This window comes from Myzus persicae, unplaced genomic scaffold (genome assembly GCF_001856785.1).
Source record: "Myzus persicae strain clone G006 unplaced genomic scaffold, MPER_G0061.0, whole genome shotgun sequence".
NCBI classification, from domain to species: domain Eukaryota; kingdom Metazoa; phylum Arthropoda; class Insecta; order Hemiptera; family Aphididae; genus Myzus; species Myzus persicae.
In genome coordinates this window covers 292,708-310,574 of record NW_019103005.1, presented here as the reverse complement: position 1 = coordinate 310,574, position 17,867 = coordinate 292,708, and the positions used below count along the sequence as shown (strand labels likewise).

Below are 17,867 nucleotides of genomic sequence, written 5' to 3'. Positions count from 1 at the left end.
AAACGCGTTCCAATAAATTTATTATTTACTCTATAGTCTATAGTCAATCAATGAGTTGACATATTGATATTGTTCTCCGTAAAATATTTTTTATCCATTATTTTATACATGCCGGTAGAGCAATTATATTCATACACAAATAGTATAGTATTGGAAATATTAATAAAATAATACATGTATTTTTTAACTACAAGGTCATATAACAATATAATTTAATAATTCACATTCATCTTAGGTTTGGTTCTCGGTCAATAATTCAGATTGTGCGTTTTAAATGTTTTTATATAGTTGGTTTATCGCGTAGTTTCTATTTACAATATTTACATAATATTAAATATTTCTATTCTTGCTATCTTGTTGATGAAGTCAAATGACGTCATTGATCATTAAGTAGTAAATAGCAGTGGGTGATGCCTATAGGTAGGCTCAAGTTAGCAAACAATTAATATAGCACAAGCTTATATATAAGATAAGTTTGAACGGTCATTGAACTCGAACAAATGGCGTAGCAAAAATTGCATGTTCATGTCGATAGGATTGATATTTAGAATTTAATACATAGAATAATAAATGTATATTGTGTTACTTTTACGCGTCAAGCAGTTTAAAGATTTTTAATTTTATTAATTAATAATTTGTATTTTAAGTTATTATTCCACTATAAAACATTTGATGGCTGAACTTATATCTACCCTGTGCAGTGTGCTTATAAATCTTAATTATTGAACTAAACCATCACCGAATATGTCACTACTTTACATAGTTCATGAAATCAACAATGAAATTGTTCCAATTTTTTGATTTTCGGGAATCAGGTTGTCGATTTCGGCTTAATATTATATAATATTATTATGTTATATATTTTATAAGATACCTATTAATGTAATTTAATGTTTTAAAATGACTTCACTGAAAGTTGTTTTAAAATTATAAGTGTATGATAACTTATAATATATAAGTAGATTATAATAGATATAAGCTATTAGTTATTAGGTATATACCTATATACACTAATAAATATTATTTAGATATAGATTAAGAAAGATCTCTTAATACTAGTTGGGAACCACTGTATTTATAAAGGAATATTATAATTATTCAATAGGTATTTAACTGTTTCAATAAATACTTATAATATTTGTAGATTCTGGGAGTAGTAAAGAATTAACTCATTTTACGAGTTTTTACTTTTAATTTATTTAATTTAGTTATTTATGCATTTTTGAATATTTGTTTTTGAGTAAAAACCTTAAAACTGAAATAAATTAGTGAAAGATTTCTCATTTTTTTTTATTATGTTTTTTTTATTGTGAAAATAACATAATTTGTTTAAATTAAAGTTCCAACTAAAATAATAATAATAAATAATAAACTGTTGTTGTTATTTTAGTGTAATTCAAAAAATAATCATTATTGAAACTTATTATACACTACTATTACTTAATATATAATTATTTTTAAACATTAAAATATTCAAAATATTTTGATTTATTTTATTCTATTTATAGCCATTTTAAAGTTTCGATTTTTTTTTTTTTAGGTATTTTTAAGTTATTTTCTTTTAATGTTTATACTTGGCTATTTGTTTTTGTATCCACTATTTAAAAAAAATTATTTAAGCTTATAAATACTAATAACGATTTGTAGTAACGACTTTATAGAAAGTACATAATAATATGTACATATCGTGATTTATTTGAAGAGGGCATTGTCAACAAAGATGACGATCACATAATGATTATTGTATAGTAACAATGTAACACGGAATCTACTCTTATCGAATTTCAATTTCGATACATCAAGATTTTCATAAAAACATCTGCAGTTGAATAATTTAAAGTAAAGAAAGAGCTTCTCGATGGGGAAAAAATAGAAGTTTATATTGTACACCATTTATACTGTACACTCCTAATAAATAGAACATATATGATTTGTATGTTGATACCTACCTATACTTGATAATTCCTTCTATTATCCTCTGTATGACTTTTGGTTTTGTAAAATTTTAATTTATGCATGAGCGGAAGGGATTGAAATTTTAAGTCATAGAAAAAAAATTATGTTTTACTTTTGATTCCTAATGAGTATAGGTACGCATTGCCGCATTGGGCAGTTTAAATATTTTTAATTTTATTAATTTGATATAAACAATGATTGAACCACCGTTTTTTCCGAAGTTCCTTTCAACATCACGCTTGGGACTATATTGGGGGCAACACTGCATAGGTAGTGAGGTAAGAAACAGATTTTGTTCTTTTATCGAATTTTTCCGTTTGTATATAATATAATATAATATAGTAAGTATCTACCTAACCTATTTAAATTAGAACTCACCAACCAGATTCGACTTAATTTTGTTGTGAGTAAAGTAATGACATATATTTGCTTTCAGTTTTCTTTGAAAATCTAACAGCAGTTATGGACTTACAAAAATTGGTTTGACTACTCAAAAACAAACTGTACGAAGATGCTGAATAAAATATACATGTATTTTGAACGTCATACTACTCAAACAATATAATATATTATGAATAAACAACAAATATATATTGCAACAACAAATATAATAAATATATAATATATATAAATCACATAACAAAAATGCTAGGTATAGCATAAGATAATTCATGAAATACGAACAAAATTGTGTACATCAAAAGTTGACTACTTTTTGTAAGTAATAACTCGTACAAAATTGATACAATACTGACGGCAAAAATTAGCATTCGGAGGAACTTATAACATAGAATATCTACTGAACAACGAAAAGCGCATATTATGAGGTTTGTAAGCTTTGTAGCCAATCCATTTTATTTCCGAAAAGAATAATGAATATAGTATGTATATTGTATGCATATTAAATATTTCTTCGTAGAACATTTGTTCGATTTTTACATTAAACAATTTTTTATATTAACAATATTATGACTGGTCTAATTACGTAATTGTTGGTAAATATTTATTACTTAACTAACATGACAATACAATTAATTAGGTAACACATAAGTTACTTCACATCATGGATAATAATTTAACTTCTCAAGTCAAAGGTTAGGTACTTATAAAAAAAATAACTTGTTATGTTACTTAGATAAAGTAATATTTATTTATCTTTAACTGTTTAAAATATAAGTTATAAATTTATTTATATTAATATATTGAAGATAAATTTTTATTAAATATTTGTTATAAAATACAATACCTCTGTATACGAATGAGTACATTAATATAATAATTAATAACATTATTACATGTGTAAGCTAAATATAGTAGGACATTTGACCGGTTATAAAAATTTGAACACATTTATGTACTATAACCACACACCTTGGTTCTAATTTTCTAATAAATAATAGAGACATGAATATAAAAAAATTGTAAGAATATGCTAATCAAAAAAATGCAATAGTTTTATAGAAAACCATTTCTAATAAAGTAATAAAAGTGCAGAACAGAGGTTAGAGAGTACACAATAACAGAGTGATTTGAAATATCGACAAAGAGAAAGGTACCCAATATGTTGATACATTTTTAGGAATAGAAATATTTCATAGTTATAAATGCTCAATAATTGGTCTAAATTTTAACACAACGCCGTTTTTCGCTGAAATTAATCCTGTTCCACTTCTAATGTCAAGGGGAATTTCGGTTTGTTCACATGGTAGTACTTCGAATTTTGACAGTAAATTTGACAGGACCAATTTCATTTCTGATTCGGCGAAACGTTTGCCTACATAATATAATATAGAAATGTTTGGTAAATTCGATTGAACGATAAATTACACATACCACATGCTTTATTGAACGAATTAAGAAAGTCTTATGATTAATTAATATTAAAGTATAAGTTTATTATAATTGTATTACCTATGCATAGTCGAGGGCCGTCGCCAAACGGTATGTAAGTTCCATTTGGTCTTTGAGATTTTTGTTCCATAGAAAATCTTTCTGGATTAAAACTCAACGGATCGGGATAATATTTTGGATCACGATGTATGTTAAACATAGGTATAAATATTTTTTGTCCTTTTTCAATGACAAATGATTTGTCGGGTAGAGTGTATGTTTTCGTAGCCACTCTCATTATGCTATAAGCTATGGAGTACTTGCGAGAAGTCTCTGAAATACGATAAACGACTAATTCAAATATGCAATACATAATAAACTGAACTGTACATAGGAATTCCGAATTTGCCACACCAGGGCAAAAAAAAGAAAGGCCTTATTATACCGAATAAAAATTTGATGCAATTTAAAAACAATAAATAATATATACAATTTTATTTTTATTGTGGCTTATTGTAATGTATTGTGAATTTATTTTTCTATTAGGCATTAGACTACGCAATAGGTTAAATTATTTTTTTTCCGAAAAAATTGCATTTGAAAATGTCACTTCGTGTGTATAAAGTATAATAATATGCTCTAAAAGTTTCAAGTAACCAACGAATGACATTTTTAAATTAAAAAACTAAAATCGTTATTCTTCGTTTAAGTATGTAATTTCGTCCAAATTTAAACTTAAAATGTCTGTAAAAAAGAACTGTATTTATAAAATTTGCAACTATGAATTATTATTTTTTTTATATATATTGATCCAAGGTCCGTCAACTATGGTCATTAGGTATCTTGTAGGGAAAATAGGTTGGTTTGAAACACGTATTGTATGTGTGGCAATTATTTTTTTGCAATGTCATGCATCCGGGAGCTAGCAACGCTGACCGGTACGTATATACCTACGGTCAGAGCGAATACTCAACTTAGACATCGCACGATACCGCGCCACGTATGAACTATTTATGAGAAACCTTTTGTTGAGTTTTCAATTCTTAGCTAAACAAATTGAACATTTTATAATTTTGCAAATACAAAATAATTTTTCAAAGTTTTGAGATTCAGACGAGCTTCGTCAACATTTGAACTTTAAATACTCATATAGAAAAAAAAGGAGTTATATTATATTATTACATTTTTTGAATACTGTTATACCTTCCAACACCATGGTGGTGTAATGTAGATCCATCAAATAATCATTGTTTAATTGTCCGTTGTGTTTTGCTTTCATCGAGCATATCTCCCCACGTAATTTGTCTTGGGTTTCCTTGTTTAGCGCCAATTCGTATAGGCAAAAATATAGCACAGACGAAACGGTTTCAGAACCAGCGGTGAACATAAGTATAGCATTACCGATGATATCAGCTTCAGTAAACTTATCTGCAAATAAGTTATTCGAAAAAAACTTAAATCTAGTATGTATTTATGTTATAATAAATTACAGTTATGTAGGTATTTATAGGTAGTAGGTACAATATTACATTGTTACTACCTATGTAATTTAACAATGCATAATTAACCATATTACATTTATTGTTTGTTTAATGTTTCATAATTCATGTATCATAAATTCGTAACTAAAAGAAAATTTTGGAAATCTTACAGCTTTGTAACTTAAATACAACATTAATCATTGTATAGCTGCAACAATAATACCTTCAACGGTGGATTCATCCTTCGACACCAATTCTTTCCGCGCTTGCATCAGGGTCTGCGTCAAATCGTTCCGGACCACATTGTGTTGTTCACGGTAATCGATGACGTCGGTGAACACCTTATAGAAAAAATTGGTAGCATCTACAGGAAATAGTTGTATATTAAACAGCTCGATTATAAAAGGGCAGATAATCGCCAGCATCTGGATGATAATCTGCTTCGGAGTGTTCTGGAACATTCTTTTAGCGTACCGCCGGAAGTCAGAATCGTCGTTCTTGATCGTGTCTAGCTTCAGGCCAAACGCGCACGTCCCGATCACGTCTGTTGAAAAACCAGCTGTCATCGGTTTCACGTCAATTCGGTCGGTATTTTTCTCAATCGTGTCAACGATTTTGGACACCATCTCGTCGCTGCACTCGTTGATCTGTACGTGTGTGTCCTTTAGCTTGCCGGACGTGAAGCCCGGACTCAGCTTCTGTCGCATCGTCCGCCATTTTTGGCCATTAGAGAAGAACAGACTTTTTGCCATTACGGATGTGGGCGGCAAATCAATGCCGTGATCGGTGAAGTGCGAGAAGTCCTTGACCAGTATAGTGTTGATCAGCTCTGGGTCACGGATCATCAACATCGGCTCCCTCATCTGGTAGTACCCCACCAGCTTGGCGTCTGGAAACTGGTGGTAGATTCTGTCGAACATGTCAATATGATGTTCGAGTCTCATAACCATTCTGATCGTGTTACCAAATAGTGGTACGGGTGGTATATACGGAATATTAAATTTCTGCCATTTACCGTGTGTCGAAGTCGAATAATAGTAGAAGCTCCCGAAAACAACAATCAAGCTCAGATAAGTAACGTTGTCGAGCAACCTGTCGATCAGAAACGATATCATAATCGACTTGTTTAACTACTGCAGTTATTGACTCGAACGCTTATCGAAAAATGTATGACACTATTGCCTTCTTGAAAGTTCAAACTAGTACTGAGCTATGATATTACAACGCGTATTGGTACCGCAAGCATATGTTATATGCATTCCGTCTATTTCGGGGGTATTGGTATTGTTATGCTGCCATGCCGGTTTATGGAGGGAAAGGTGATAATTATAAAATATGTGAATAAGGTCATGCGTTTGACTGATAATGCTCGTGAGCATTGAAAATATAAACACAGCTGATTTTCCACATTTATTGATGTGTTTTTCAGTCATTAAGATATACTAAAACATATCATATAATATATTTTCAGTGACATTAGTAATTTATTTTTATTTTATTAATATAAGAAAGATAAAAAAAATATATATATATATACTATATAATATTATCATAAAAATATTAAAAACCAAATACCATTCACTCGTTTATCTACTGACTGACTGCTTCTCTTATTTATAAGAAAAAATATTTAAAAAAAATTTGTATAATCTTAGGCGGATAAACATTTAACATGCTCGTCGGCAATTCGTATTTTGCTGTGGTCTGTGGGTGGGTCGGCCATTACCGGTGACACTCTTACTGGTTTCTTAAATTTTGTTAACACTGGGGTGTACTTAACATTTCCTGTGATTACCAATGAAGGTATGAATATTGTCCCAATAAAATGATTGGAAAAACAAAAATCTTGCTTATACGTATAGTAGATACAAAATACGTACTCAACCAATATCACAACTCATCCTCACGGTTTGCAAACAAATATCGCCAAATTCATATTTTCTTTCCGAACATCATTCGTATCAATAATAATAATAATAATAATAATAATAATAAATTCTTTCACCAGTCGCACGTGCAGTGCTTTATTCCGAGTTATGACTGTTAGGAGCTTGGACGTTTGTTTATTTCGTGGTGTTCTGCCAGCAGGTCTGACGCTAGTCACTAGTGGCACGATAGTCATGGCCCGTCAAGCAGTGCCATGCCTATGATTTTCAATATAATTTAATGTTGTTTTGGAAAATAATTCATACTTTTTCCAGTGCTATATGTGCTTTTGAACCAGAGTTATTTTCCTGTGCTCACTTTCAACGGTGACTCGGCTTGTATGGAGTCGATTGAATCGCAATGTATATGTAAAACCGACAACAAGTTATCGATACAGTTTGAATGAAAAAAAATCCATTACACATGCAGAGACATAATTAAAGGTTCACACATCAACAATCTTATCAATTTAGAGAAATCATAAAAAAAACAAAGAACAAACAAATAAACAAATGTAGTTCTCCCCAACAAGGAATCTTATTATATGCGAAAAAGGATTTTGAGCTAAATTGACATTAATGAATCTAAAGTACGTCTATTAGAAAGTTATTTCAGATAATTTGACGAATTTTGTTTTAAAATATCTCAAAAAATCCAAAAATAGTACTAAAGTTCAAAAAATCTCAAAATTTTAATTTTAATTTCAATTTTTTGAATTATATAGGTAACACATTATAAGCTTATAGTCTGCTACCGCTTAAGCATTTTATAAGAAATGTGCAAATGCTATAAAATCTCAACCCTGGTAATAATACAATTACATACATTTTTATGCCATTAGGTACCAAAGACAAAATTAAGGATACTTATGGGACAATGGGGGGACATAACCTCTAACTGTCACTATGTTATAGTTAATAGTTATAATATAATATAATATTAATACATATACAAATACAAACAAAAAAAAGCTTGTAAGTGGATGTCACTCGGCTGTACTTTAGGTGTCTAGAAGGTCGATGTAATGGATGGTATTAAATTTGAATTCAATGATATTTGAAAGCATTGCATACGAAAAACGATTCTGGGCGGAGACGGTAGTGTCAGTCTAGGATATTTTTTATTGTTATTAATTATTATTAATAAGGTAGCCGGTAAGTCGAACTAATATTATGAATAATATCATTCTTAAATTATCAGTGATGCTGGAAAAATATTAAATATACTTATGTACAATTGGGCTGTTTTGGAACTGAATTACAACAAAATGACAAACGTGGTTCTTCATATTAATATGTAATTTTGTCCAAATTTGAACTTAAAATGTCTGTAAAAAATTACTGTATTTATTGGTTTTTTAGATTTCTTAATTATGCAAGAAAACTGCTTAAGTGGAACTTTGTTTTAAATTTTCAATCCTTAGCTATAAAAATATGGTGTACATTTAAATTATCTACAGTTATTCGTTTTTGAATTACAACAAAATAAGAAAATCACTAAATAAATATCTGAATCGGACTGAATGTTAATCATGAATTGATTCAGAATCTAAAACATACAAATAATTTATATTTAGTGCTCAACGAAAGTCCATTTTTGGCAAAATTACTCCTGTTTCACTTCTGATGTCGAGTGGAATTTCAATTTGTTCACATGGTAGTACTTCGAATTTTGACAATACATTTGACAGGACCAATTTAATTTCTGATTCGACAATCCGTCTGCCTATATAATACTATGAACGTTATATATATGATTGATTGATATTAAAGTATAAGTTTATTAATTATATTACCTATACACAGTTGAGGTTGATCGCCAAACGGTATGTAAGTGCCACTTAAATCTTTTCAATCTTCAAAAGGACGACATAACTGCATGGGTTGACTTCGTCTTACTCCCATATCATAATATCAAATACCAAAATGTACGTTCAGGCCGTTCAGCACTTACAAACGTTGTGATTAGTTCCAGTTTGTCTGTGGTTTCCCTTGTAGTTTGTAATAAAATATTTATATTCCTGTTAGGTTGTTGATTAATTATGACGTAATTGATTATTAAGTAGTAAATATAATTGAGTGATGCATGTTCCGATAACGAACATATAATATAGAACTATTAAAATTAATTAACTTCAAAAATGAAAAGTTATTGATTAAAAATAGTGTGTCAAAAATTAAGTGTACGTACACACTACACATTGATAGGAGATTTTTTGTATATTTTAATTCATAGAAATAAAATAATGATATGTTTTAGTTTAGATCTTTAATGAGTGTAGGCGTTGAGATGTTAATAGTTATTAGGTTCATCTTAATAAAATAATATTATAATTATAACCATTACTATGTAACATAATATGCATTTTGTATTTGCGATTTGTTATTGGCAAAAATTAGTTTGCCCTATCTCAATACAAACAATGTTTATTAAATACAATGGTTTTTAATTTAATGCATCTATTATTATTGATTACGATATTCTACTCAATGACTTCGAATCACCTACTTTATTACTAAAGATTGACTTCTTTGATTATTGTTATTATTTAACACAAGGCATAATACATGATAAGATTTTGAATAACAAATAAATATTGTGACCAAAAACATCACACTTTTGATTTCTATTCCAACATGGTGGATAGGGAAATGATACTGGTATTTTATATAGTAGGTTAAAAACACTTAAAACCACATGATATTTTTAGTATTTTAAATTTTGATTCAGGATTAAAAAGCGAAAATATTTTTATATTTTGATTCAGGTTTCAATAACTAGTGTTTATTTTTCCGATTTCGCCTTAGGTTTCTAATACCACGATATTGCATTTTTCCGATATAGATTAGGTTGTATAAAAAACTGCCTTTAATTTCTGAAACAATTTATTTAAAATACTTAAGAATTATTATCATTATTTTAATATTTAGAAATCAGAACACTTGAAGTATAATAATATTAAAATAATCATTAAAAATGTACGTATTAGATATAATTAGGTATTGCGCACTACCTATAATTAGTTACTAGATACGTCAAAATCATCATGTTATTAAATAAATATATACTCAGAATAAGTCTTAGATTATAATATGTGTAGTGTAGTGATAATTTTAAAAAAAAGATAAAACTATTTGAATTGAAAACAACTACACTGGCAGTAGATGTCTAGTGTATATTGTCATTGAGTGGGCACCACATAATACTACTAGATAACAACTGTGTATAACAATATAACTACGAATGGCATAACAACATATCATAAGTTTACAACATATATAGTGATGTAGGCCATCCTTACGAAAAAATACAATCATCTATATACTTATATATCTTATAATGCTATACTCCGCACTGCCGTTGAAGTAACCCAAAGCACAATCTAAGTTGTTAAGCTTCCATACACTCATTGCTTGTCTAGTAGTATAAACAATAAGGTCCCTGGTGGGCACACACTGAAATGGATGTTTTTAATTTGAATACGAAGAAAAACGACATGGAAAGAAGATGGTCGGGAGAAATATACTTGGGCGCATTGACCCAAAAGAGAACTCTTTGGGGCCTATGTGAAAAAAAGTGAACAAATTCAGGTTTTTTTTGTATCAACGAATAATTCATCGTTTTTTTCTGGAAAACTATAGATTAGCGATGCCACAAAATATCTAGATCACATTTGAAGTTGACTTCGAAATACTTAAACCGCAAAAATCAATAAAATGTAAACTTTATGTGCAAATTGTACTCTACAAGTGTCAATGTAAGGCCTATGTGAAAAAAAAGTGAACAAATTCGGGTTTTTTTTGTGTCAACGAATAATTCGTCGTTCATATAAAAATATAAACATTGTGTTGTTGTTCAAAATTCAATCTTTCTACTTGAATCTCATTGAAACAGAAACGTCACTTTCAAAACCATTTTCCATCGTACAACTAGTAAAAATTTATTTAATTATGATTTTTTTTCTGGAAAACTAAAATTTAGCGATGCCTCAAAATATCTAGATCACATTTGAAGTTGACTTCGAAATACATAAACCGCAAAAATCAATAAAATGTAAACTTTATGTGCAAATAACACAGGGGCGTAATTTGGGGGGGGGGGGCAAACTATGGCAAATGCCCCTCTCCAAGAAATTTTAAAAAGTCGGCAATTCTGTAAATTTATATTTACTATTTAGTACAATTTGTACTCAGAAATCAGAGCACAGGCTCCTCGGTTAATGACAATTAATATTACGCGAAACACGTCTTCTGTGGAATATCTAGAGACATTCTTAAAATAGATATGCATGAATTAACAACAAATTATTATTAGTGTTGATAACATCGAACACCAATTGTCGACCACCTTGGTGACATCTAATCACTAATCAGTATTACTAGTAAATAGTTAAATAAAATAAGTTAAAATAGTTGAGTGTATTAATATTTAAGTGCTGTAAAGTATTTAACTTACAAATAATCAAAATATAAATATTTATTTATTTTTATTAAATTTATATTATTACTCCATTAAACTTATTGATAGGTAACTTATAGGATAAGTAAGCAAATTAATGTTTTACTATCTTTAATGTTATTATTTAGTTGGGTAAATTTAAACACTTCATGTTCTTGTTTATCATTATGACATCATTATGACATAATTATTCATTCTAATTTTGGTCCCATATGTTTTGTTCCGAAAAATATTTCATTGCTGGTCTATTGTCCATAAATATTAAGTACATAGGTAACCATAACTTTTTAAATATTACGTAGTCGGCAAATTTAATCAGCTGCCCCACTCTTTCAAAACCTGAAATGACGCCCTTGCACTAAACATAATATGTGTGTTACAGCTCAGTACTGGTATGAACTTCCACGAGATCGTTGTATTTTTTTTATTAAGTGTTAGAATCAATAATTGCAGCCGTTAAACAATTCAATCATGACATCGTCTATGACTGAATGGTTGCTCGACAATTTCACATATCTGAGTTTGATAGCCGTTTTCGCGAGTTTCTATTATTATTCAACTTCGACATATAGTAAATGGCAAAAGTTGAATATACCATACCTACAGCCAGTGCCACTGTTCGGCAACACAACCAGAATAATGATGAGACTCGAACATCCTATTGACTTGTTTGAAAGGTTCTACAACAGTTTTCCAGACGCCAAATTGTTCGGATTCTATCAGATGAGGGATCCGATACTGTTGGTTCGCGACCCAGAGCTGATCAACTCGATACTGGTCAAGGACTTCTCATATTTCACCGATCATGGTTTAGACTTGGACCCGTCCTCGACTGTGCTGGCCAACAGTCTGTTCTTCGCCAAGGGCAGTAAATGGAGGACAATGCGCCAGAAACTGAGTCCAGGCTTTACGTCCGGCAAGTTGAAAGATGCGTATTTTCAAATCAACGAATGCGGCGACGAGATGGTGTCTGGAATTGTCGAGACGATCGAGAAGAAGACCGACCGAATCGACGTGAAAACTGTGACTAGTGGTTTTTCCACAGACGTGATCGGCACGTGCGCGTTCGGCATGAAACTGGACGCGATCAAGAACGACGATTCTGACTTCCGGCGGTACGTCAAGATAATGTTCCAGACCACCTGGCGACAGATGATCGTCCAGGCGTTGTCGATGATCTGTCCCTGGGTGATCAAGGTGTTAAGAGTCCAAATGTTTTCGGTGGAGGCGACCAATTTTTTCCAAAATGTGTTCACCGACGTCATCGATTACCGAGAAAAGCACAACGTTATTCGGAACGATTTGGCGCAGACCCTGATGCAAGCGCGTAAAGAATTAGTGTTGAAGGAAAACACGACCTCCGAAGGTATTATTGTTGTAGCTCTGGAATGATATATTATGTACTATTTAAGTAATAGAATTTTAAATTTTATAATTTCTTTTATCCATACGATGAAGCCTATAATTTAAAAAAGTGATAAATATAATATTATTAGCTATTGCCAAATAATTTTCTATTGAATTACACAGTTTAAAATATAATTTATAATTAATTAGGTAAGTACTACATTTGTTATAAATGTATAAAACAAATTTAAATATCGTATGATCTTTTTAACAGCTAACCTAAGCTTGGTGATAGAATACATACAATCAATTATTTGAAAATGAAAGGTAGTATGTACTTAAGTAGGTACTTGTAAAAAGTACTAGAAATTCCTTTAAGTTATTACGTATTTTCGTCATACAAATAAAAATGTCATAGATTTCATTATTTCAAAAATTATAATAAATATTTTATTATTATTATTATTTAGTCGTTGTTTCACTTTAGTTTAATCAGTAAAATGATTAGATTTTATACAAAATGATTTACTTGTTTACAATATTGTAAATTAATATGACTAATAATGAAATGTAGTTAAAGAAATGGAGTTAAAGTAATCATTTCAACAATATAGAGTTATACAGGTTATATTAATATAATACATTTTGAATGTGCTATTGAAATTGAAAATTATGATGCAAATTGTGATTGACAATAAAATAAAATAAAAACAAAAATGTTAGCATTCAATAGTACACAATTTGAATAATATAAATATTCAAAATTTAATATAAATACTTTGTTATAAAAGTATATACCTGGAAAAAACAAAGTTACGAAAAATAAAACATATGTTTCAAAACATACACTAACCTAGAGCTAGGAATTCGAACTAGCAACACGCACTTCCGTTCCGTAACATATATTACACGCATCAACAACGTCACATTTATAGCATTAATTTATTATAATATATTAACGGACATGTTGCAGAGTGCAGACATACAATAACAATAACAACAACAATAATAGTCGTGATAATTCAGGTGTTTTTTTTTGTATCTTATTCACAGATAAATTCACTGACGACGATATCATCGGTAACGCTATTGTCATGTTCACCGCTGGTTCTGAAACGGTATCGTCTTTGCTATCTTTTTGCCTGTACGAATTGGCGCTGAACAAAGAAGCCCAAGACAAATTACGTGCAGAGATATTTTCAATGAAAGCAAAACACGACGGACAGTTAACCAATGATTATTTGATGGATCTCCATTACACTACCATGGTTTTGGAAGGTACGACAAAATTCATGAGATATAATACCTATACATAGAGGAAGAATCAATCAATCGTACTCGCCCCTATTTCTTCTTCCCGTAATATTGTCGGTTACAAGTTATATTTTTAATATTTTAATTATTGTGCCATATAAATAGTATACCCGGTAGTCTGTAACGACACAAATTTTTTATTTTTTTCAAACAAGCACAAAAACATGAGGAAAAATAAAATATTGAACAAGTCATTGTCACAAAATATACGACGCACGCAATAGCAACCTTGGTGCTTTTGGTTGAATAATGGTATATAATATGATGATTCAACAAGCATGAACCTCCTCCCCAATTTTTTTGTTTTAATAATGCATACATTCAAATTTTAATTTTGGAATTTCAAGTGTGTCTTAAGCCTAAGGACCGTATTTTTAAGCGCTTTGAATTTTAAGCTTATCATATTATGTTCTGTGCCGATAAAAATGTCTGTTTTACAAATGAGAACATCCAATTTTAGTGTAAATTATTTAGCAGTTGTTTTTATAGAAATCTGAATATATCAAAATTGAAATTCGAACAAGTAGTTTGCAAGTTATTAAACATAATATACCATATAAATAATCCATGGCCATGCGTTTAAATGTTTAATCGGTATAGAGGGTTTTATGATATGGTAATATTGTAATGAATATATAATACTAAAATCATGCAATTTTATAATTAATTACATAGAGTAGAAATATTGTCTTAGTAAGTAAAAGATTAAATATAACATGTTTATTTTTAAAGACTATTTTATGAGTTTATTACTAGTAACTACTCAAAAACTTCTGGTTAAAATTGAATTAAAACACATCATAATTTTGTAAAAATAGAAATTCTCTCATTTTAAAACCTAAAATTGTTATCTTCAAAATACATTCTCTAATAAGATATAAAAATTTAAGTATATAATGGCTTTTACGCTTCAAATACTTAAAACTCTGAAAATCAGAATTTGAACGAACTCATTAGGTATCTAGATACTAAAGGAAAAATGTGAGAATGATCGAGCTTGTTGAATCATTCTAACATTCCGTAATATGGCTCCAAGGTTGTTATTACCTGCGTCGTATATTTTATAATAATGCCTTGTCAAATATTTTATTTTTCTTAATGTCTTCGAGCGCAAAGCAATCCGGTTTAAATTTGATGCAATTGTTATAAGTAGATCTAATCAAAATAAGTAAACAAATCAGTTTTTGATGTTTTGAAAATTCTTAATATTTTTGCATATTTTATGCACTTAACGGTGTAAAATGAATGAAAATAACGTTAAATATACAGGTTAAAATGTATTTTTTTAAACAATTGTTATCACGTAACACAGTGGTGGCCAACCTTTTTTTAACTCGGGCCACAAAAAAATAAATTTTTTGACCGCGGGCCATAAAAATTTTTTTTACTTTAAAGTCATCAGAATTTTAGGTATAGGTATATAATTTTATAATTAACGACATTTTTACTGTACTTAATAATTTTAATGACTTTATTTAATACTTAACTTAATAATTACTACAAATAAAAGAAAATTAAATTGACTTACATTTCAAAAAATATTTTTAAATAAATTATTAAAACACATATAAAAATAAATATAAACTATACAAAATATCGTTTTACACTTACAAAACATATTTTAAAATGTATTAATTTGTTAATGAGAACTTTGAGCTTATTTCTGTTGACAGAGGACATTAATATTAGGTTCTAATTTGGTAGAATTTACCCGGAGAACGGCGTGTAGATGTTCATTTGTGATGCGAGATCGAGTTTTACTTTTGTTAATTTTCATCGTTGAAAATACTTGCTCACAAATATATGTTGAACCAAATATATAAGACATCTTAGCAGCAAACTTCCGAACATTTGGAAAATCTTCTTCAGACAAATTTGAATAAAACTGAACAAGATTTTGAGAGCTTGTCAAATTATTAAATGTTGTTCTTAAAGAATTATTAGATTGGAGTTCTATAATTTCTAATTGTAAAGAAGCTTCGACAATTTCCGGATTTATATTAAATGGATTTTCAAATAGATTTATAATTGGTTCTTTAGTTCGAATGTCTTTAAAACGATTTTCAAATTCACGAATAAGTGTGTAAATATGAAGAATGTATACTGTATATTTTTAATTTTTTTTTTTACGTAAATGTAAAATATTCTACTTCTTTCGCGGGCCAGATATTAAATGATGGCGGGCCGGAGTTGGCCCGCGGGCCGTAGTTTGGCCACCACTGACGTAACATATAAAATATTTCAATTGTTCGTTCATCGTATTTCAGAGACTGGAAGAAAGTACACCATCGCATTAAACTTAATGAGAGTGGCAACGAAATCTTACACTTTACCTGACAAATCATTTGTTATTGAAAAAGGACAAAAACTCATTATACCAATGTTCAGCATACACCGTGACCCAAAATATTATCCAGATCCGTTGAGATTTGATCCGGAACGGTTTTCTGCGGAACAAAAATCTCAGCGACCAAATGGCACTTACATGCCGTTTGGTGACGGACCTCGATTGTGCATTGGTAATATTATTATAATATCACTTTTCGGTCAATAATACATTGTAAATGTACGCGTAATTTACAATTTGTATATTATATTATACCTACAGGCAAGCGATTCGCCGAATCAGAAATGAAGTTGGTCCTGTCAAATGTACTGTCAAAATACGAAGTCTTACCATGTGAACAAACTGAAATTCCACTTAACATTAGAAGTGGAATAGGATTTATTTCAGCGAAAAACGGTGTAGTGTTAAAATTTAGACCGATCGTTGAGCATTAGTTATGAATTATTTGTACTTCTATAGAAATACTTTATAAATAATTTGATGTGTATAAGTTATTGTGTTAATAATGTGTTAAGGGATTGTAAATGTTAATAGTTATAATAAAAATCATACCACATGTGGTCTTTAATCGTGCTTTGAATTCGTTTTTTTATTAGAAATTATGTTAAATTACAAGAAAATAAGAAAATGTATGTTGTCAAAAACTGATATTGGATAAAAAAACATACATTTGTTATATGGTAACAATTAAATTGTTGTCTATCACTGCTGCTACCCTTAGAGATAGATTTATACTAATCTGGGGAAAATGAGAGGATTTGTATGTTTAAACAGTTAGTTATACCGAGTACAGTATAACATAAATTGAACATAAAACAAACGTAGTATACATTATTTTACCGGTGAAATGGCAGAAATAATATATGAAGCGAGTGATCAAACGAGACAAGTTCGGCAGATGTATGTCCAGCAGGCCAAACGATTATTATTATAATACATTTTGTTTACTCATCAAAATTGAAAAAGTTGTACCTATGTATATGGTGAGACTCCTTGATATTACAAAACAATTGAAAGACGACACACACGTCAGTGATATATTATGTGTATAGTAGATAATAATAAAGGAAATTATAAAAATATGAAAACATAATAATGTAATCTAATACAAATATTATTTAATTTGTTAAAATTATAATATTACAATTATTGTTTGTATAAATCTCAGTTATAAACAATTCAACTAAACTAACCACCTTAAGGTGGAC

The 17,867-nt window shown here is 29.5% G+C and overlaps 2 protein-coding genes across 2 annotated transcripts; one reads left to right on the top strand and one right to left on the bottom strand.

The window, feature by feature from the left end:
* Window positions 1-3,182: 3,182 nt before the first annotated feature.
* LOC111033558 (cytochrome P450 6k1-like) lies at window positions 3,183-6,508 on the bottom strand. Its single transcript, XM_022314347.1, has 4 exons — window positions 5,491-6,508; window positions 4,990-5,214; window positions 3,868-4,119; window positions 3,183-3,730 (listed from the first exon to the last, which is right to left on the bottom strand). Exons 1-4 carry the CDS (start codon window positions 6,380-6,382, stop codon window positions 3,555-3,557), a joined length of 1,545 nt encoding a protein of 514 aa, XP_022170039.1. The 5' UTR covers window positions 6,383-6,508; the 3' UTR covers window positions 3,183-3,554.
* Window positions 6,509-12,122: 5,614 nt separating this feature from the next.
* Window positions 12,123-17,228, top strand: LOC111033556 (probable cytochrome P450 6a13). The gene is made up of 4 exons (XM_022314345.1): window positions 12,123-13,017; window positions 14,052-14,276; window positions 16,580-16,831; window positions 16,921-17,228. The coding sequence occupies exons 1-4, from the start codon at window positions 12,123-12,125 to the stop codon at window positions 17,091-17,093; spliced, it is 1,545 nt and encodes a 514-aa protein (XP_022170037.1). The 3' UTR covers window positions 17,094-17,228.
* Window positions 17,229-17,867: the final 639 nt, after the last annotated feature.

Bases quoted from the DNA above. Each gene is read 5' to 3' on its own strand.
- LOC111033558 (XM_022314347.1), bottom strand. From the start codon at position 6,382: ATGATATCGTTTCTGATCGACAGGTTGCTCGACAACGTTACTTATCTG. The intron at 5,215-5,490 runs GTATTATTGTTG...ACTTATTTGCAG, and splicing joins GGATGAATCCACCGTTGAAG to ATAAGTTTACTGAAGCTGAT. The intron at 3,731-3,867 runs GTAATACAATTA...TATATTATGTAG, and splicing joins CGGCCCTCGACTATGCATAG to GCAAACGTTTCGCCGAATCA.
- LOC111033556 (XM_022314345.1), top strand. From the start codon at position 12,123: ATGACATCGTCTATGACTGAATGGTTGCTCGACAATTTCACATATCTG. The intron at 13,018-14,051 runs GTATTATTGTTG...TCTTATTCACAG, and splicing joins GGAAAACACGACCTCCGAAG to ATAAATTCACTGACGACGAT. The intron at 14,277-16,579 runs GTACGACAAAAT...ATCGTATTTCAG, and splicing joins CACTACCATGGTTTTGGAAG to AGACTGGAAGAAAGTACACC.